Below are 21746 nucleotides of genomic sequence, written 5' to 3'. Positions count from 1 at the left end.
TTTTCAACTCAATTTAGCGCTATTTTTTTAAATCAAACACTATGTATCTAGTAAAGCGTCCTGATAAGAGCATTCTTTTATCTTCTATTTGATATTCATTTTTCAACAAACTAGAACTGTTTTTTGTACTCTACGCTTCCAGTATGCTCTAATCGTTCTCAAGTAAAAATAAATGTAATATTTATGAAAAAATATCTCATTCTTCCTTTAAGAACAAATTTTGAGAAAACGGTTAGAGATAAAGGCAAACTTGTTGATATCAAATTGAAGATAAAAGAATGCTTTATCAAAACGCGTAACTAGATACAGGGTATTCCATTAAAAAAAATGGCGCAAAATTGAATTGAAAATATCATTATTTGAGTAACGATCACCCCGTATAAAAAAATACATTTTGGAATTTCGAAAGAGAAAATGAACTTAGCGAAGAACTCTTCATAGATCTTAATAAAAAAAAAACGGGTGTTAAATATCTAAATTTAAGTGATACTAGGAAACGTCGCGTTTTAGGGTAAAACAGTTTTAGGGTTAAAGTCGTCGAATGAGAGTCCCATTCCGGAATAAAAATATAGATGGTTCCATTTTAAAAAAAACCAAAATATGTACTACGCTTTTTTAGGACACCCTGTATCAACTAAACTAATTTTAAAAAGTAGCCCCCTCTAACTCAATTAATATGCACCCTATTAAACGTTTTTTCCGTTTCAAGATTTAGCCGCAATCGAGCACCGCGATATTAAATAGACACCCTCTATATATAAGAATGGCGGTGTATGTTAAAAGATTTCAACGTTTATTTCGCATTATAATCAACATATAAATAAATTTAGTTAATCCAAGTATTCTCGGATTTTTCATCTAGAACTTTAATCTTTGGCATAATTTTCACTTGAGGCACTTCTTCAGTATGAGAGGTTGCCAAGATTGCAAGGCGCTACTGACTTAAAAATTCAGAAATGGTAGATGCTAATTCGACAATACAACTAGAGCTGACTGAATTATCAAAATGTTTAACAGAAGGCAAATTTCGTAAAAAATCATTCGTGCGTATGGAGGCTTATTGACATGATTGCTGTGTCTTGTATAACAGTGACGCGCTATTTAAATAATGGTGTTTTAAGTATCGTAGTCAAAACAAACCTTAAATTCCACAATGACCTCGTTAATTAAATTTACTAGCATAGTAAACTGTGAACATATTTGATTACTTAATAATTAATTGCTATTTTAATTTTTTCCTCTGGACGATCAATTAAAACTGTTCAATGATGTTTTCATTGAGTTTAAGTAGGCGGGTTCATCGACGCAATATTTTACGCCAATAAATCCTCGTAATATTTCAACGTACACTCGAGTAATTTCAAGCAGTTGCAACTTTCCTGTAATTGCTGATGAAGAATAACTCTATGTATAAACATGTTGGATTCATATTCAAAGAACCCAAACTTAAATCCGCTAGGAGGTTTAGGAAATTACGATTCCTGTATTACGCTTTTGTTAAAAAAATTTCATTATTTAAATTTTAGAGCCCATAATTGTTTTGATCAGCGGTTTTCTTACCTTGTGAACGATGGTATTATTACAGATTTCCTAAAATGTTTGAGTATGTACCGAAAGAAAAAATAGACTTAAAAAAGGCTTTAAAAAATTAACAGTCTGATTTTATAAAAATATAGTTCAATCTTCATGAAAACAGGAAGAATTTTTTAACGAGTACATTTATGTTAGTACTTCTATGATTGGACCCAACAACATTGACTGTACAATATATTTGTCTTTACATTTTCATTTATTTACACTTTGTTGATTTGTATTTGTACTTAACTAGAGCTGCAATTTGAGCTAAAGAATCTGCTTAAATTACTAGCGATTTTTACACTCTCTGGAATAACCTCATTGTTTCAATTATTTTTAATTTCAACAAAATTATTTTCATAATTACTAAGTATTTTTAAAAGGCATATATTTCTATAATCTAGATGATTATTATAATTCATTCCTATCATTGTTTATACTTGCAATTTTTTTTAACTGCTCCCCGTGTTCTTATGCGTTGCACAAGATTATTGTCATCAATAATCTTGATTATTAAACTTAATCTTTTAAGATTATTGATGTGATTGGGCTAGATACTTAAAAATATAGGGTAATGATTAGTAAAATTATTTTTTAGGTACTGAACCGTTGTAATATGAAATGATCCAAACAAGTACCACAAATAAAAAGAAGAGTCTAGTTGCAGTATTAATAGTCCAAAAAAAAATAAATAAAACTTTGCGATTAAGGTAATTCTGAACATAATGTAAATTTCTGTTTAAAATGTTTATGTGTTTCCAAAAACACAGACCTTCTCTAGGGCGAACAGAAAAAACCAAGATTTTTAATTTGACGGTTTAAAGTACAACATTGGTGTATATTTTGGTGATTCCATGAAATGTAATCCAAAAAAATCCAATTAATGCAAGATACCCGTTAACGACTGGCAGTGATATGTTGTCTTAGTTTAGACGCTATCTTTGCTGTACTTGACTTATTACTTTGTTGACTTACCCTGTATATGGAAGTACTGGTGGGCAAGCAACTAAAATAATTGAAATTATTTTAATCTTGTTGCTTGTATACAAAGGATATTTGCATACATTAATAAATATGACTGCAATAACAAACAACCCAGATGAAAAGCTCTTATCCTCGATAACAACTTTATTGCTTAAGTTTGTTTTTGCCCAACAAAAATGCTTCAGAGATAAAGAGCAAAAATTGGTCTCAAATTTGCCTTTACTCTTTCAAAAAAAAGGCGAAAATAAGTAATTTTTTTAAAAACTTTATATCTTAGTGTTATGTGATCTTAGTGTTTCTAGTAATTCTGAAAGACCAAAGAAACCTAAATTTATATAAATAAACCTAGTAAATAATTTATGTTAGATGTTTTAATCGTTTTATGCAATATTATGTTTTCTTTTCACAAAAACAGAAAGATTAGAAACAGTTTAAATCAAGCCTAAGTAAAATAAAAAAGGTAATTTTTCTAACACACTATATTTACTTTTTCCAGTATAAATTATAATTACTTTGTACAAATAAGGTCATTTGTATAAATTAAAAAAAAAGTACTACAACAAACGACTTACATGAAAAACTCCTTCCTTGATAACAACTTTAAAACTTTTATTCAACAAAATTGCTTCAGAGATAAAGATCAAAAAATAAGCGTCAAACTTGTCTTTATTCTTCCAATAAAAGGGGTAAGAGTGTAATTTTTAACAACTTTATTCATTAATCGACAACAAATTTCTCCTGTAGAAATAATATCACATTTAGGCGAATTGTTAAAAATGTCAATGTTGTATAATTACTTCTTACCAATGGTACTATTTGAAAAAGAAATGTAACTTTATTTGTTTACATTCCTAACTTAATATTAAAGCGATAATCGACGGTGATCAGAAAATTTACACTCACTCACGTTAAAGTCAAATTATGCGGGAGCTTTAGTTTCTGTCGATGGTTCCGTCTTGGTTCTTTCCTTGTTCCACTCTTTAAGACCTAAATATTTCAATGAGATAAATTATTTAACTGCTAATTAGATTGTGAAGATTCTGACTAACCTTCTGGAAGTGTGGTGTCTTCTTCGAACGACCCGGTCCCTTCTACGAATTCTTCATAAGTGGATTTTTCGGGGAATGGTCTTTTGCCTAAGAGATCGATCATGTCATCCCTGCTAATTATTTCTTGCTTTAACAACCTTTCCGCTACTTTCGCTACCTGTTCTTTGTGTTCTGTTAGGAGCTGCCTGGTCCTGGTGTGGGCAGAGTCTATTAACTTTCTTACCTGGAAAAAACCCAGTTTTTTTTTCAAATAGACATATTTATTTCACTTATTTAGCTATTTAAATATAATAAATCCGTTTAAAAAAGGATTCACCATAAAAAGATAAATTAGCCTGCAAATTTATTTATTTACTTTAAGGACGATTTTACAAAAGAGAATCAACAAGAATTTCAAATATCTAAAAGTACCTATATTTTTTACGGCTAAATATACATTAAAAAATCTTCTATTTCGGGCGCAATTAAAATTTTAAACGAAGATATCCTTAAAGATCTGTGATATAATAAAAATATTGTATCTAAAGACCTCTACACTTAAAAATACTTTTCTCGTTGACCGTTAAGGTACAAAGATTTAGGATTGTAGAGCGAAATTAAAGGAGTTGAAACGCTCACCTAGAAATAGTAAATATTTAACTTAAATTGTGAATAACATTTGAACGAAATAAAATTCCTCTTTCTGACTTTTTTTAAAGAACATTAAATTCCTTTTAATATTTTCGATAACTTCTAAAAAAAAATTTTTTTAAATTCATTCAATTCGAAGACGATTCTCAGCTCGGTCTAATCCAAATGTTCTTTTTGAAATTTTTTGGTCCAGCGGCTCTTAACAGATTTAAGAGTGATGTATGTCTCTTAACTGCCGGTAAATTAAAATTTTGTGTTTATTTACCGAATGACGAGTATTTTAACTATACTTGTTTTTTAATGAAGCTCAAATATACAAGAAGTTAAAAATTGCCCAATGATGGTTTGCGGAGATTTGGAGATTTCAATTGTCTTGAGACTAACTACTTTGAACCATTTAATGTACCTCCTAAATAGTGTGAATTGTTGGAATCTTCTTGTGATCTTATGAAATTTAATAAATTATTTCATGAAAATTCCAGGTTGTTGGATTTGGTGTTATGTAACAAATTTTTTATTTGTTGGTTTCAATGTGATAGCTCTTTGTTATCTGAAAATATCAACCACCCCTCCCTTGAATTTCTATTTGAATATCCTTTAACTTAAAAGTAATTTGCAAAATAAAGCAATATCGAAACTTAAAACGGGCAGACTAAGATGATATGTACAACAATACAGAACCAAACATGATTGATTGGCATTCTTTATTTATCTCCCAAAGTATAAAGGATAATGTTAATATATTTCAGAGCGAAATAAATAGCCTCTTATAAGCATCAAGTTTCCCTCATATTTCTTCACAAACACAATTAATCTAATAAAGAAGGAAAATAAGATTGGATCTAAAAAATGGAAATTTCACCAGAATACTATTTTCAATAGAAATAGATATAATGATTACCATTTCTTTAAAATACCTCGATCACAAGCTATGCACTAATACTGATAACCATTCATAAAAGTGAGATGGTGTAGGAAAATGGAAAGACAAAGGATGGAAACAGGGATTTGTAAATGGTTTTTAATTTTTTTAAGAGTGTATTTGTAACAAAACCATCTGTTAAGAGACTAACCAAATGTTATGGTCGAACCAAAGACAAATCGTTGTGCAAAGTCATATTTACTCATATTAAAGTTCTCAGACGGCTTCGGAGAATTTAGATGAGAAAAAGGGTGCAGGGCCACATAAAATTCCAACTAATTTTGCAAAGAGATGTTCGATCGCACTTTCTCTGCTATTAACGTATAATTATTTAATCAATTCCGTTATTATGAAATTTTTCAGGCTTTTAATTCCAATACATAAAAGTGCACCAAAAAATTATAGACCTGCTATCAAACGGTGCACCTTTTCTAAACATTTCGAAAAATTAGCTTTGTTCGCCTACTTAGAAACCATAACTTGTTCCATATTCCTTATTGCAGAACTAATTATGATCAAAATGCTCCCTAAGTAAGGATGATTAAAACTGCCGACTTGCATTCTACTCATCAAAATATTTTTTTTTTTAAATGAGTCTGCAGTTTATCAGTATCCTACTGACCTGCGTTTCTCAAATGAGAGATGCGTACGCAAAATTGAAAGATAACTGGGTTCGCAAGGTAGGCACCTCGGCGCTGTTAGGTGTACAGTCCCGGCCGGTTGAAAGAGAACGACCTGAACGCGTTTCTCGTAACTTTTCGTACCGGGCGCACGGCGCCGGTAACGTCGCGCTGGGCCGACTCCCAGATAAGTAGCGGATAGTAGAAATTTACGACTGTAGGAATAAAACCATAAAATGCAAATATCTTTGTGCCTTGTGTCATCTTGAAGCAAAAAAGAAATATTTTGATTTAAATTTAAATTTCGATTATTCTCTGAATGTTTTAAATAATTTGGGTAAAAGAAAAAGTGTGTAAGTATAAAATAAATAAAATTCGTATAATTTTATATTATATAATATATTACTATTTCGTATAGCCACCTTCAGCTATTATAATTTTCTGAACTCTCCTGCTCATTGAACCTATTAGTTGGCAGCAGAGATCATGAGTTGCTACTTCTTCCCAGGTTTCTTGAGTTTTCTGCCATAACGCATTCTTATTTTCAGGTATGAAGTTCTCCATCGACCTTACCATGCTACCCCATATGTTTTCTATAGGATTTAAATCGGGACTCTTCGCCGGCCATTCTAGCTTTTCGACATTGTTTTCGGTAAACCACTCGCGAACAATATTTGCTGTGTGTAAATGTGTCAGGAGCGTTGTCCTGCTGAAAAACGAATCCCTCAGAGTACATTTCTCTGGCACTTTGTATCAATCCTCCTTAAGGACTTCACAATAACGATCTGCTGTGAATCGGCCATCAATTTTCCAGCAGATTCTGGGTCCTCGGTGGCTGATCCAAGCCCATATATTTACGGAAAAATGTATACTTCTTCTTCTGGGTGATACAAATCTTTCGTCATATCTTGAACTCATCGAAGGTCTGTATACTTTAACTTTACCGTTGTAATTACGTTGGAACATCTTTTCATCACTAAATATTACTCTCTCCCAAAAACCCATCGGTAAGCGATTAAACTGTTGGCATATCTGCAACCGGACTTCTTTATTAGTTTCGGTTAACTCAATCTGGTTGCTGGCTGTCCGACATCTCAGATTGCTTGCAGCTAATCTTTTTCGGGCAGTTCTAACACTTGCAGGGAATGCTGTGGTAGACACGGCTTCAACGGCGGATTTAAATGGATTTTCTCGGCAAAAATCAACCAGTCGTTGATCTTGTTGTTCCGAAGTAATTTTTATATTCCCCCCTCGATGTAGGTTTTCCACACTTTCGGTTTCTTCAAATTTGCGTTTTAACTTGAAAATGGTGTTTTCGGATATACCAAATTCATCAGCCAGTCGAGAAATGGACCAACCATTTTCTAATTTGGCGATGATGCGGTGCTTAACGGAATCACTTAAACGAGACATAATCAACACTGTAATAACTCTTTGGAACCACGAAAAGCACTAAATAAATTAAGCCCACTTACCCTGGTATTTATAAAAAGGGCTGGAACCAGGTATTACGTATTAATAATACAATATCATAAAAAAGTATTGTAAATTTTGGGAAATGATCGAGGGTAATTCCCTAAATTTATTTATTTTAAGTACAGGAAGCTAATTCTCTTTAAAAGTGCCTCGGTGCTCTTATTTCATTATATTTATAATAATATTAACACAATACTGGCCATTCAAGCCATTTATTAGGTCTACCTTACTTATATTACCTAATAAACAAAATTTGTTTGTGCCTGTAATCCAACATCGTAGCCCGAAAGTCGCCTATCTTGTAGCACAGATCAATTTGTTTATTAGGATTACTGATATACTGATAAACCCATATTGGTTTTAAAATAATATCCGCTTAGCGTAATTTATCTGCGAGTCGGCCCAGCGCGACGTTACCGGCGCCGTGCGCCCGGTACGAAAAGTTACGAGAAACGCGTTCAGGTCGTTCTCTTTCAACCGGCCGTGCCTGTACCTCACCCTGTGTGGCTACTCTGCACATGGCAGTAACAGCAACATTATCAACCATAAAAAAGAGGGTCGAGCCAATCAGAGTGAGATACACTTCTGACCAACAGCGCCGATGTAGAAAATATTTTCGGTTTTATTCCTCAACGTCCTGGAATAAGTAAAGTAATATTGATTTTCCAGAAAGTTGAACTGCCTTAGTCTTCAACTGCCTATGATAGACAAATTCTTATCACAAAATAGTTTTACCACTAACTAAAGCTCGTTACTTTACTCTCGAAACGTGTTTCGCTAATGTGATATTGAGAGTGGGTCAATTAATTTTCTAAAGCGCATAAAGTAGCATTTGGATATATTAAGAGACATTCTATTTCTTAAACACCAATTGAAAATAGTTTAGATCTGTTTGCAATATATTTAGGTTTTTTTTGACGATAAAATTTCATGTCATCAGCAAAACGCAGTATGAAGGAAGATATTGAATTCATTAGGCCATTTATAAATAGACAAAACCAACGAGGTTTCTGAAACTAGTTATCGTTCATTTTTGGATACGCACGCTTAGCCTGCAGATCAGCTTCCTTACATGTAGTTTCCTTGATTCCTGAGATTGGTTGTTGTTTTGTTAAGTAAGTGCAAAAGAAGGTATTACTTTTGTCATATTTAATATTTAAATCAGATAATATTGTAGGTTGCAATTGTAATATGAAGATGGTATTTTTTGGTTTTTATTAATCTGTTTTATCTTAAAAACTGAAATTAAAAAAATTTGCCAAAATACAAATATAAGCACTAAAAACATTGAGATTACAACAAATATAGATTTATATTAAATAAACTAAAATTAAACTTCTAAAATTATTGCCAAAAATTAACATTTCATACCCTGTATATCTGCCGTAAGTGAAAAAATAATATGATAAGTGCATTTGTAATAAATACGCGAAATCATTGAACGATTGTATTAAAGCTTAAAAATCGCAATGAAAAAAAACTATTGAGATTTTGGCTATTTTTTAAGCACATATAGGTTTAAAATTAAAAAGAAAATATTTACACAAGTATTCTATTTTAGTCAAAAATTTGTCAGTTTTTTTTCCTTGAGACGGCTATTAACATATATAGATTTAAAATTTAAGAATAACTAAAACAAACTTATATAATATAATTAAATTATTAAAAATTTTACCTCAACGTCAATAAGTTGCGCTGTTTCCTCTGAATATGGTTTTTCGATCATCATCTCACCTTCCCTTGGCATATCAAAACTTATGTTACCCACTTTTTCATTCATACCATAATGTACAATCTAAAATGTATATAATAAATTGCTATATTTAATAATAAAAAACCTTCTTGCATTTATACATTTTATAGAAGAGGAAACTTAATAAAAACTACGTACTTGGGCATACGCACTCTGCGTTACTTTCTTTAAATCATCCTGAGCCCCGGTCGTAATTCTACCAAAGAATAACTCTTCGGATACTCTTCCACCGAGCGTCATGCACATTCTGTCAAATAGTTGCTCCTTGGAGTAAAGATACTGATCTTTTGGTAAGTACTGTGCATATCCCAGACCTTTACCTCGAGGAATAATTGAAACCTAAAATGTTTCTTTAAGATAAAACCCGGTTTGGTTAAATACATAAAAACTAACAACTAATATAAAAAAGAAACAAAATTTCAATAAAAAATGCAAATAAGTTAAACTTTAGACCAAGAACAAGAGGAATAAAACTAACTCGGTATTATATTGAATCTATATTTAAAACGGAGTATTAATTAATTATGCCTTATTAATTATCTTTCAGGTAAAGTTAATATATTGCCTTTATGTACAAAATGTTTGTTATTTCGTGCATAAAACTAATTTTACCAGCAGATGAATGTGATATCATACAAAGCCAAGAGTAATGTACATAGAAATCTATTACGACGAATAAATCGTAACTAATTAATGTTCAATTCAACGATTTTTGAAAACATATACAGTGCATTCAATATGAAAGAAACAAATTCATTTAAAATTCAGGTATTTTTTGGACACATCAATTGTCCCTAAAATTAAAAAAATTTTATAGCGGGTGCCTCAAGTAGAAACTATGGTTACAACATTAATTTTTTTAAATATTTATTGCTAAAAAACGCGCAAGTGATAAGGCTAATCGACGTGTCCGAAAAGTGCAAGAAAAAACACCTGAATTTTCAATTAATTTGTTCCTTTCATTGTGAATGCACTGTATAAATTTGAATACATAAAGATAATTATAAAATACGTGTATATTGATGAAATTGTTTCATTTTACACAAACCTTCAGAAGTGGATCTGCGTGCTCCAAAAACCATCCGGCAACTGCATGTCCGGCCTCATGATAAGCAACAGTTTTCTTCTCTTCTGGAGAAAGTACATTCGTTTTCTTTTCCATACCTAAATAGAATTATAAGAACAAATTTAGAACCATTCTTGCCTAAAGTATTGTAAGAAATAATAGAATTTCTCTACTGGAATTCGAGTAGGATATCATAAAAATGGAAAGCTTACCCGCCACAACTCTTTCAATTGCTTGCTCAAAATGTTTCATGATAATTTTATCATTTAGATCCCTGGCTGCTATCAAAGCAGCCTCGTTGCACACATTGGCAATATCGGCACCCGTAAAGCCGGGCGTTAGAGCGGCCATTTTTCTTGCCAAATCGGTTTTATCCAGGTCGGTCTTTAAATTGGCTAAATGCACCTAAATATATAGAAAAAATAAGAAATTGGATGTATTGCTCCAAAAAATAATATAAGAAATCTTAAATCAAACTTGGTATACTTCGAGAGAAAAATTTAAATGAACGTTAGTGCTAACTGTTATGTCAAAGAGACTTTTTGGTAATTTGCTCTACAGAACACAAAATACGTCATGGTTTCTAAGACTACGAGTGGGTATATAAATGCTAATTTGGCTGAGATTTAAATAAAGTTAAGATGTTTATTATAACTCGCGTTTTTAAATTTTGACAATTATGAAAAAAATTATAGAAGTTTGTTTTGAGAAACAAAAATTTATTCAAGTTTATCAATATTATTTTTGTATGTGGGATTTCATATGGTGAATGCACATTGTAAATTGACCATGAGAACATGAGCAGCCAATGTTCAAATATTTCACCAGAATGTTAAAGTACTCAACGTTAAAAAAGCATATTTCACCGTCTTTATGATCACAAAAACTTACTTAATTGTAATAATTGAATCTAACTCAAATAATATTGGAAAATATTAAAATTGAAAAATTTCAAACGACATTTAATATCTTTATTAATGAACATAGGCTTATTGAAAAGGTTTTAAAAATTACCATTCCATACATATATAAATATAAATAATCTTTTAAGGGTGTGTTACGGCAAGTTGATTCTTATACCCAAGACCTAAAAAAACGTTAAAGACCAAAATAAAACCATTATGTCATTTGATCTCATTAGATTTAATAGAACATCTTAAATAACAACTTTGACAGTACTAATTCCGATAGCAATACAAATATAGTATATTTTTATATTTCATGTACCGACCCGTTTTTTATTTATGTGCCAACAAACTCCATTATTGTAATTTTTGATAGTACAATGCCAAGAGAAGTCATCCTGTTTGATCTCCCAAGAACTTGCCTTGGGAACTTGTCCCATATACAGTGTATTTTTTAATATTACGACAAAATTCAGGAGCATGTTTCTGGACAAAATCAAGCAAAAGAGTTCCAATGACATGTCTGATGAATATGTCCTAAACGTCTTAGATTTTACACTACAGGGTTGTAAAGTTGAATGGAATGAAAAGCTATCTCTTCCTATAAATTTAAAAATCAAATAAAAAAATTATGATACCCAAATATAATTTAAAAGACTATTTTAACAACCTAATACAGTGAAATTTCCCTCCGCGGACACCTCTCTTAAACGGACAGTTTTTCACGGTCCCAAATGACTCTTATATGAATTGAATTGTTTAAACTTTTTCTTGGACGGACGCGGACACCAAACTCAGTTCTCTTAACCGAACAGAAACCCAAAACAACAATAGATTTTCTCGTCTTTCTGTACCGAATATTGCTGCTGTTGTGTTTTCAATTGCGTTCCGCGTCATCGTCAACTGCGCGGCGAGGCGGCATCGCTGCTTAATGCCTTCACTTCTGTACTTCCCAGGCGCGTTTATCGGGGATTTACCGTGTCAATAATCTCAGGCCACGCGTTGACTTAAGGCGCAATTCACACAGAACGGGCGTATAGCGGTGGCGTGGGACTGGCATGGAGCTGGAATGAAGCGGACGTGGCGCGCACAATTCACATACAAAGGGATTCAATGTGATTATTGTCATTTATTTGTTACGTACGAAGATGATCAAGAAATGATCAATGTTGAACCTTGTAAATTTAGCTCACATTCAAAGGCAATTTAATGTTATGCGGGAGCTCAATATGTACCCTGAATGTTTTTAAAGTTTCTATCGAATCTCTGTTCAATGTTTTAAAAAAATACTAGTAAGGGTTAATATTGAGAAGAAACCTACAAATTGAAGAGAACTTGTCAGTTCAGAGGAAAGGCTGTTATTAACAACCTGAGGTAAGTTGAAGAAAATATATTTAAGTGAATTTATTTTTGTTTAATTTAAAACAAAAAAAAAATAACGATAATGTTACCCTAATATTAATTATTGTATTGTATAAATTTATTCAAATGAAATTCATCCGTGTTCCTCTGTGGTACTGAATCTAGATTTCTATTTACCGAATCTTCAATCCAAGATTGAGAACTATCAATTGGGATAGTAGAGGCTTCAGGAATGGTTGAGGGTAGTATTTGCTCGGCTAAATTCAAAATTCAAAAAAAAATTCAAACGCCGCTTCTAAACAGAATTCATGGACTTAAAACCGCCAAGTCTGGGTCAGGAGGATCGATTGTGGCATTCGTTTTTATGCTGTTTTGGATCTCCAGCAATTGTTGCTTTTTTTCAAAGTACTGGTAAGCTTGCTGGTTGAGCTCATTAATATCAGTTGAGGCTGCTAACCTCTTTTTTTTTCTAAAATCATCTTCTTTCTGTAGTAGTGTTTTAGGTGCTCATTGCTATCGGTTGATCATCGATAGACGTACTGGAAGATGGTACAGGTGACCGAGAGGAACGACTGGATAGAATGTTATAAGGTGAGAGTACATCAGCATTGGAGTTGTCTTTAGACTCATTAGATTGTGACCCCGTTTCAGCTGCGTGGTGGCTCGATGATGCATCGGCAGACTCTTGATCCACGTTGCCTTTGCTCTTACAACACTTCAAGAAAGGATCCAAAAAGGAGAGATGTGGGGCCAAATAATATTCTTTGACTCGTTTTGTTCCTTGATTTTGTTTTTAATTTGGCTTTATATTTTGAGTAGCTTCCTTTTTTGTTTTACCAGCGGTCTTTACACTCGGTTACTGAAATAAAAGTATAATTTCTAATGTAAATACGAGTTTAAACATCTTTTGTTAATAAACAGGTACATACTTACCATTTTCACAGAATTTATTTGATATTTTTCCCATGCTTGATCTTGTGCACTTCTATTGCAGTAATCCGACCTTTTATAGTCGTATAGAACTGCATACTGTTGCACGTCTTCACAGAACTCGTATTAAATAAATAATCATCCCGCATTTTACCAAATAGACAAAAAGAAGCAATATAAACCGCTGTTTGGTATATGGCATTTACCACTAGTGTAGGCCACTCGTGGCGTCGAAGTGAGGTGGCGGTGGCGTGACTTATCACGCCTGTGCCACGCCATTTCTATCTGTATTGCCCCATAAGCGAACATACAAGTGGCACATGCGTCTACCACGCCACCCCCATACGCCCGTTCTGTGTGAATTGCGCCTAATATTAGTCAGTCTTGCGGATACGATAAACGGGGTGCGACATATTAATTACAGAATTGGCTACATTTTTAGCCTTAAGGAAAAAGTTGAGATTATTGAAATTTACAACAAGGCAAAGTTAAGTGTAAGGAAATTTAATACTTTTTATAAACCAAGGGTTTTATAATTGGTAAAACACAAGATGCTGATATTATTAAAAATAAGGAAATCTTTTTAAACAAGTGGATATCAAACAGCAGTCATTTGGATGAAAAAAGAAGCTTTCTGACTGGTGAAGGTAACTAAAATTGATAAGTTGTGTTACAAATGGTTTACAGCAGCTCGCCGAAAGGGGATTCCTTTGACAGGTATGTACATAATTTCGATTTCTTTAAATCAAGGCTTTCTGGCATAAGTGTATTAAATTTGAGCATTATGCTCTTATGTTGGGCTACGGGAAAAAAATCGCAATCCCAAATTAATGTTATGCTATAAAAATTTTATAAACCTCTACTTCAAAGACATACGTCTGTCCTTTTTTCTCGTTCGTTTCCTCTATACTACCGGCAGCATCAAGATGATCATTCCTTTTGTTTTCAGGTCCGCTAATACAATGCGAAGCTAAAGAAATAATAAGAGTCTTTGGGTCTTTCAACGTTTGGGGCTTCTTCTGGTTGGCTTAACAAATTTAGGATTCGCCACAACATAAGTTTTAAAGTAATTTCAGGAGAGGGAGCTTCGGTTAATGCTAAAGATTCATTCTGGGAAAAATGGCTGTTCTTAATTAAGGGATATTTACCAGAAGACATCTATAATGCCGATGGGATGGGCTTATACTTTAGAGCTCTACCCAACAAAACACTAACCTTAAAAAAAACAAATGCATTGGAGGTAAATATCCTAAGGAACGGCTTACAATTTTGCGTTATGCAAATATAGCAGGAGATAAAGAAAAACACTTCTTAATGATTGGTAAATCAGCTAAACCCAAAGCATTTAAAAATATAGACATAAAGAATCTACCTGTAACATGGAAATATAATAAGAAAGCTTGGATGACAAGGGAAATTATGACAGAATGGCTGCAGGATCTTGATTGAAAAATAGCAAAACAAAAACGAAACATTTTAGACTTTTATTTTTTATCATTGGATGTAATTTGCTTTGCAAAAAAATTTATTTTGCATTTTTTGCTTGGGAACAAGTAACCAAGAAAACAGTAAAAAATTGGATTTGTAAAGCGGGATTTAAGCATAAAAATGTGCAAAGTGAAAGTCAGTCAGCTGAGGCTGTGTCTGATCCAGAAGATGACTTGCCACCAAACATATTTCCAGTTGTCCTCAGAAATGAAAATTTGTTGCAGATTACAGTTAATGAAAATCTTAATAATTTTTTTACCATAGATGACAATTTATATTTTGAAGATTCAGATCCAGAACCACCAATTCCAGTTGAAATTTTATTGGAAAATCCTGTTGAAATAGTAGAAGATAAATGGCTTCTTTTGTTTATTTAACTCGGTCTTTTATATATTTTAAATCTTTTATATATGTATATGTACCTAAATGTCTACTTTAAATATTCCGGACTCTTTGATTACACTCTTCATTAAAAATCGATTTTTATTTCACATTTCTTGTAGGCAGACACCCCTCTTGAACGGACCCATCGGTCGGTCCCGTTGGTGTCCGCCCAAGGGAGATTTCACTGTACATGAAAAATCAAAAAGCAAAAAAACATAGTGTAAATTGCCCATGATCTTGCCAGGCTAGGTACCTTAACTGCCTAGCAAAATGGGAGTTAATTGCCCCAACGATGCAGAAGCCTAAACACATGATAAGACTCCCAAATCTTTCACATAGCATTAAAAAAAGCCAAGAAGAAGCACGATTTTACACCGTTAACAATGTTACATACTTTACGTAATGAAAAAAATGTAAGGTCTTGCCTCCATATTTTGTACTGTTTTCTTTAATTTTTATTATGGTCTCTAATTTTTAGATTAGATCTTCGATAATAAAGCGTATTTTATCCTCCTGTGAATGCAATTAACACTGATGATGGCTTAAAATTCTCTGCTAAATTATTAATAAACTTTTACTCTCATTTTTTAAAATAAAGTTGGTTTTGAATCAGAAAGCAATGACATTTTCACTATCTTGTATAAAGCGTGTATGTTATTATGTAATTTAAATAACGAAGACGGCTTAACTTTGAATAAGTTTCCCTAATATTACCTTAAAAATACTGGCTCTCCCTTTAATATCAGGCGCCGGAACGAAAATTTGCCTATCGAACCGTCCAGGCCTAAGTAAGGCCTTGTCCAAAATATCAATCCGATTAGTAGCCGCTAAAACTACTACATTGGTGGTGGTATTGAAACCGTCCATTTCCACCAACAGTTGATTTAGAGTGTTTTCTTGTTCTGAATGGCCCCCAAACGATCGTCCGCCACGTTTTCTGCCTACTGCATCAATCTAAATAATACAAGATTTACATGACTTACCATAATTTAGTGAAAACAACTCTGAGCTTACTTCATCTATAAACAAAATGCAAGGAGCGTGTTTTCTGGCCATAGCAAACAAATCTCTGACTCTAGAAGGGCCTACGCCCACGAACATTTCCAAAAATTCCGAACCGGATACGGTAATGAAAGGCACATTTGCTTCACCGGCGGTTGCCTTTGCCAATAAAGTTTTACCAGTACCAGGAGGACCTTAAATTTTATAAAAAAGTAAGGAATAAATATTAATTGTGATTCCTCTAATTGCCTAACCTGTTAACATCGCGCCTTTCGGAATTTTTGCCCCTAATTCAATATATTGCTGGGGATTTTTCAAGAAATTAACGAACTCCATAATTTCAATTTTGGCTTCTTCACAACCAGCTACGTCTCTAAAAAGAAATAAATTTCACTATATTTGAAATGATAGCAAGTCAAAGTACTCACTTAAATTTAACCCCAATTTCATTTGAGTTTATTAGCTTGGCAGTACTTTCCATAACTCCGCCAAACAAACCGCCGCCTCTCTTGCCTCTTCTTCCGCCCATCATTTCCGCAGATCTGCGCATCATCCATATTAAAAACCCGATAATCAACAAGGAAGGTAAAAGACCTAGAATTTTTGTTCGATAATAACAGATAGACATTTTAGTCTGAACAAATCTACCTGTAAGGCTGGCAGCTTCTACTTCAGTTTTGTATATGACAGGAACAAAATTCTGTGGTTCAATGTTCATTTCTATTTGAGCATTTTCTAGATTTCGTTCAAACGAGTCAACGCTGCCGATGTTAAACCAAATAGTACTCTAAAGATGATATTAAGCTCAAAAATTGTTTTATACACTGTTGAGAAAATACTTACTGCCCCATTTCCTTCCACAGTAGTACCTGGAGCAAGTCTTACTCTAACCCATTTTTTGTTTACAACTTCCAGCTTCTCGACCACACCTCTAGTAAGGTAACTAAGGAAAAGTTTTATTGAATTTTTTATACTTAATTAAATTTCAGATTTGCTTACTTGTACACAAAATCCTTCCAGGACACTTCTTTGTAACCCATTTCCCACATCATTAAAGTGCCTAAAAAGGTTATACTGGCTACTGCTCCTAGAACATACCATTTTCCTGGGTCGGTTTCTCCAAATGGTTTACCACCACTACCCCTATATTAATGTGTTTAGGTTTATATACAAAAACAATATTATTTTGTTTATTGTTATTTTGTTAATGTTTGTAATTATGAAAGCTAATTATGTTTATGAGAGTAATTATTATGTAGGAAACCCTTTGTTTAAAATAAAATTTATTCCAAAATATGTCTACTAATACCTGCTTCCAGTGCCTCCAAACAGTCCAAAAGACCACTGATCATAAGGTTTTTTATCACCTGGACTACTTAATGAAGGTCTAGATGGAGGAGGCTCTTTTTGTGCAGGTTTGGCTTCTTTACCTACAAATGAATCCAAAGGATACATATTTATCAATACTTACTATTTTAATTCTAATGAAATAAACAGACATAAGTTTCAGTCAAGTATAGCAAATTTGTATCACTGTTACAGGTCAAATTTTGATTGATCACTGCTAAGAAAGATAAGCACAAAGCTATATATTGAGTTCATTGGCTTATAGGACTGTCTTGGTTATGTTAAGTCATGATTTTTCCTCTGGGTAGGAATTACTGGATTTACATTCATTTTGTTATGGTGTTCTAACAGCCTATAGTAACAACCAATCTTATCAATTTTGTCAGATAAATTACAAAATGTAGATTAACTGCCCTCTAAGCCACTTTAAGTAATTTATTTTTACATCAAATTCTCTTAATATTAAAATTTATTGATAAAAAACGTTTTGAACATACTGAAGATGATTTTTTGATAACAAATCAAAACAGGGATAAAATATTACAATAATTTAAAGCACATAAAATCAATGATTCACACTTTTTTTCTAATTTTAAAGTTCAGGATTTGCCCATTCGCGTAGAAAATGTTCATCCTTAAATAACTTTTTGTAACATATTTTTTATAATAATTATTTGATTTCTTAAACACACTTAAAAATATATATTCATTAGTAGATTAAAGATCTTGTACTGCAGATGGGATATCTAAATTTATGTTTTTTTTCCAAATTAACAGCATTTTACACAAACAGGTTTCTGTTTGCTTTTGGCAGTCTAATTTCTTGGATTAGGGGCGATATCTACAGTCATGGACAAAAGTATAGAAAGATTTTCTTTTCGCCTATATCTTTAATTATTGTTTATCAATCACAGATTTTATGTCAAAATATAGACCAACACTACTAAATATATGAACTTTTATTTGAGAAATAAAAATACAAATTAAAACAATGAGACCTTATAAAACATAAAACCAACTCTGTGGATAAATGTATAAAAAGACTACAAAAATAATTAAATTTACACAAATTAAAAGTGCAAAATTTAATATTTTGTCGAAAAAACCCGTTGCCTTAATAACTTCCCCGATATCACTATAATCTGACACACTTTAACTGGGGTATTCTTCCATACATCATGTAAAACCTCCCATAAATGATTTTCATTATGTAATATTCTTTCCCTAATTTTTCGCTTCAAGTGCTCCCAAAGGTGTTCAATCGGATTTAAGTCCGGCGATTGCGAAGGCCACTCTAGGTATTCAACGCTTTTGTCTAAAAACCAATTTTTTACCAAGCGGGATGAGTGTCTGGAATCATTATCTTGTTGATATCTCCATAAAACAGGCATTTCTTCTTCAGCATAAGGTAATATATCCTGTAATATGCCACATATGTAATATGATCGGTACATAAATCGATTTAATTTTCCCAGTTATTTTTACAATCGGACAAGTCCCAGACCTGGAAAAGCATCCCCAGACCATAATACGCACTTCCGTGCTTTACAGTAGGTTTTTGAGACTTTGAAATTTTTTTCCTACAGGCCTTCAAACAAATGACCTTCCATCTGAACCAAATGCTTTTTTTACTTTCTAAACTAATTTACTTACATTATGGATCTTAATGTACGGGGGAAATTTACTCTATTTGCCGATGATACCACACTTCTCTGGCACAGCCCAGACATAGATACTCTGCGAACTACATTAGCAACTGATCTTCAGGCAGTGAATTTCTGGTTTGAATCAAACTTGCTGTCACTAAATCCTCATAAAACCTAATTATTGTGTTTTAAGTGTGCTCTAGACCATGTGCCTTTTTCTAATTCAGTAGTTCAGCAGTTTGATAATACAAAATTTTTGGGTATATTCATTGACAGAGAACTCAGATTTGAAGAGCATATCCTCGGTACTTGCAAAAAGGTGTCTGCAGGTTGTTTTGCAGTCAGAGTGGCTACCCTGGAGCTTGGCATGGAGTTTGGAAGATCTGTATATTTTTCATTAATTGAATCCCACCTTAGGTATGCCATTTGCTTCTGGGGTAATGCAGCTGCCTACCTTCTACAAATGCTGCTTGTTTTACAGAAGCGTGCTGTACGTTACATCTGTGGGCTAAACCAAGAGATTCCTGTCGCCCATTATTTGTTAGGCTGGTCATACACACTGTCTTCTCCCTCTACATTCAGGAAGTGGCCTGCTTACTTTTTGCAAATCGCTTTAAATTTATAACCCCAAATCCAAGATACTTAACGCGTCAAGTGAACGATCTAAATCTTCCAATCCCCTCCTCCACATTAACTAAAAAATCTATTTTCTACGAGGGAATCAAAATTTTCAATCGTTTACCAGGTGGAATCAGGGAGGCAACATGTATTGACGCTTTTAAATGTAAATTGAAAATACTTTTGACTGAAAAATGTTACTATTCACTGGATGAATACTACGTCGACACATTCTAATTTTCCCTAAGTGTAAGTTTACAGTATTTGAATTTTATTTGAATTGTTTGTATGGTTAGAATTCTTTGCTGTCTTATACTTGAGGGGATAATTATGGAATTTAATTTACTTTTTATGTATTTTTTTTCTGCTGTTCTTATGTATTGTTTTCTGATGTTTGTTTTAGAACTAAAGAGTGTATGGGGTGTAGTGGTTAAGTTTAGTGGTAGTAATTTAAGGTAGCTTTGTTTAGAACAATTTTTCTTTGTTAATAACAATAAAGCATGTTTTTTTTTTCACTCCAAAGCACTGTACCCCAGTTTTGAGGTGTCCAATTTAAATGCCTTTGAGTAAACTGCAAGTATTGCCCTTCAATTTTTTTGTGCAAGTAATAATTTTTTGACAGCAACTTTTGTAAATAATCCAACTTACTTACTTCAAACTTATCTGAAATTTTCGCCAATTTTTACACAAATTTGGGACGATGACTTATGCTGGTTAGCAATTGAAATCTTTTTAATGAATTTTTTGCCATATGGGATAGTTTTTCTAAGGCAACCAGATAAAACTAACTAAGCAAAAAAAACAGATAAAAAAGGAAAGTGTACAGCCCAAAATAAAAGTGTGCAATAAAACTGCAGACCTTAGCAAGTATATTAAATAAAAGTAGTATATTTTTGTTAAATACAAGGTGTGCTGAAAATGTGATTGAATTAAAAATATTTCCATACTTTTGTCCATAACCGTATGTTATGAGTGTAGGGGTAATTTTGACATTTAATTATTTTAGATAAAAACAGTTCATTGAGGACACACAATAAGTAAACACACATTTAGTTTTATTAAAGCATGATTGAAATTCAAATTAAAATTTTAAACTAAAATTGGCTAATGATCCATACTTTTAAATGGCATGTTCAATAAAAGTTAAATCAATTAAATAAATAAAATCAGTTCTAAATTTGACTTTGTCCACCAGCATTTTGAAAAGTCATGCATTTTGAAATAGCCAATTGCAATAAAATCTAAAGATGGGTATCAACATATTATAAATTCATAATCAATGAATAAATATATAAATAAGAACCTTTAGTATCCTTAGCTTCTTTTGCTTCAGGTTTTGCATCCTTGCTGGCTGGTTTGCCTTCTTTGAAATACTTCTCAAAACCCTTGGGTGGTTTTTCACAAAAGAGCCTCCATTCTCTTAATATAGCCTTTCTTATAGTTGTGGAACTATTCTATATCACAATCATATTAGGTTAAATATTTATGGTAAATTAAATAGAGCAGATAGATATAACATATATATTATGAATGATGACTTTCTCTGAATAGACATGTTCTCACTCTGCTGTGTGCAATCAACAATTACGAAATATTGTGTAAAATACCCAAAAGTCTATTGAAATGAAGTAACTCATAAATTAAAGAACTTCTTAGTTCCAAAGCTTAAAAAATTATTATAAAGCAATAATTTGATATTTACTTAGAGAAAGGGGTTAGATAATGAATGTTGAATGAATTTCCTTACCCGGGAGACGTTTGTATTGGGTTTAAAAGTTTTCCAGACCAGATTTTCTAATTTCTTGGTGGTGCCCAGAATCCGGTATGCCATAGTTGTACTTTAAAAAGGGGTTTTCTCAAAAAAATAACATCCCTTCAAATCGTCTCAAAAAATCTGCTTGAATCTAACCTTAATTTTGGAATTGGGAGTGATTACTGATCAGCTGATTAGTGTAATGAACTAGAAGCGTCCTAAATGTCAAATTTCCT

At 32.6% G+C, this 21746-nt stretch overlaps 1 protein-coding gene across 1 annotated transcript; it reads right to left on the bottom strand.

The window, feature by feature from the left end:
- Nucleotides 1–3254: 3254 nt before the first annotated feature.
- On the bottom strand, nt 3255–21694 carry LOC126737217 (AFG3-like protein 2). Its single transcript, XM_050442006.1, has 16 exons — nt 21505–21694; nt 21061–21211; nt 17456–17576; nt 17146–17289; nt 16990–17089; nt 16795–16933; nt 16575–16740; nt 16401–16519; nt 16159–16340; nt 15859–16098; nt 10288–10480; nt 10058–10173; nt 9148–9348; nt 8932–9051; nt 3609–3831; nt 3255–3546 (listed from the first exon to the last, which is right to left on the bottom strand). Exons 1-16 carry the CDS (start codon nt 21586–21588, stop codon nt 3479–3481), a joined length of 2367 nt encoding a protein of 788 aa, XP_050297963.1. The 5' UTR covers nt 21589–21694; the 3' UTR covers nt 3255–3478.
- Nucleotides 21695–21746: the final 52 nt, after the last annotated feature.

The sequence above is a fragment of the Anthonomus grandis genome, chromosome 1 (genome assembly GCF_022605725.1).
Source record: "Anthonomus grandis grandis chromosome 1, icAntGran1.3, whole genome shotgun sequence".
Lineage (NCBI taxonomy): Eukaryota > Metazoa > Arthropoda > Insecta > Coleoptera > Curculionidae > Anthonomus > Anthonomus grandis.
This window is presented reverse-complemented; position numbering and strand designations above follow the sequence as displayed.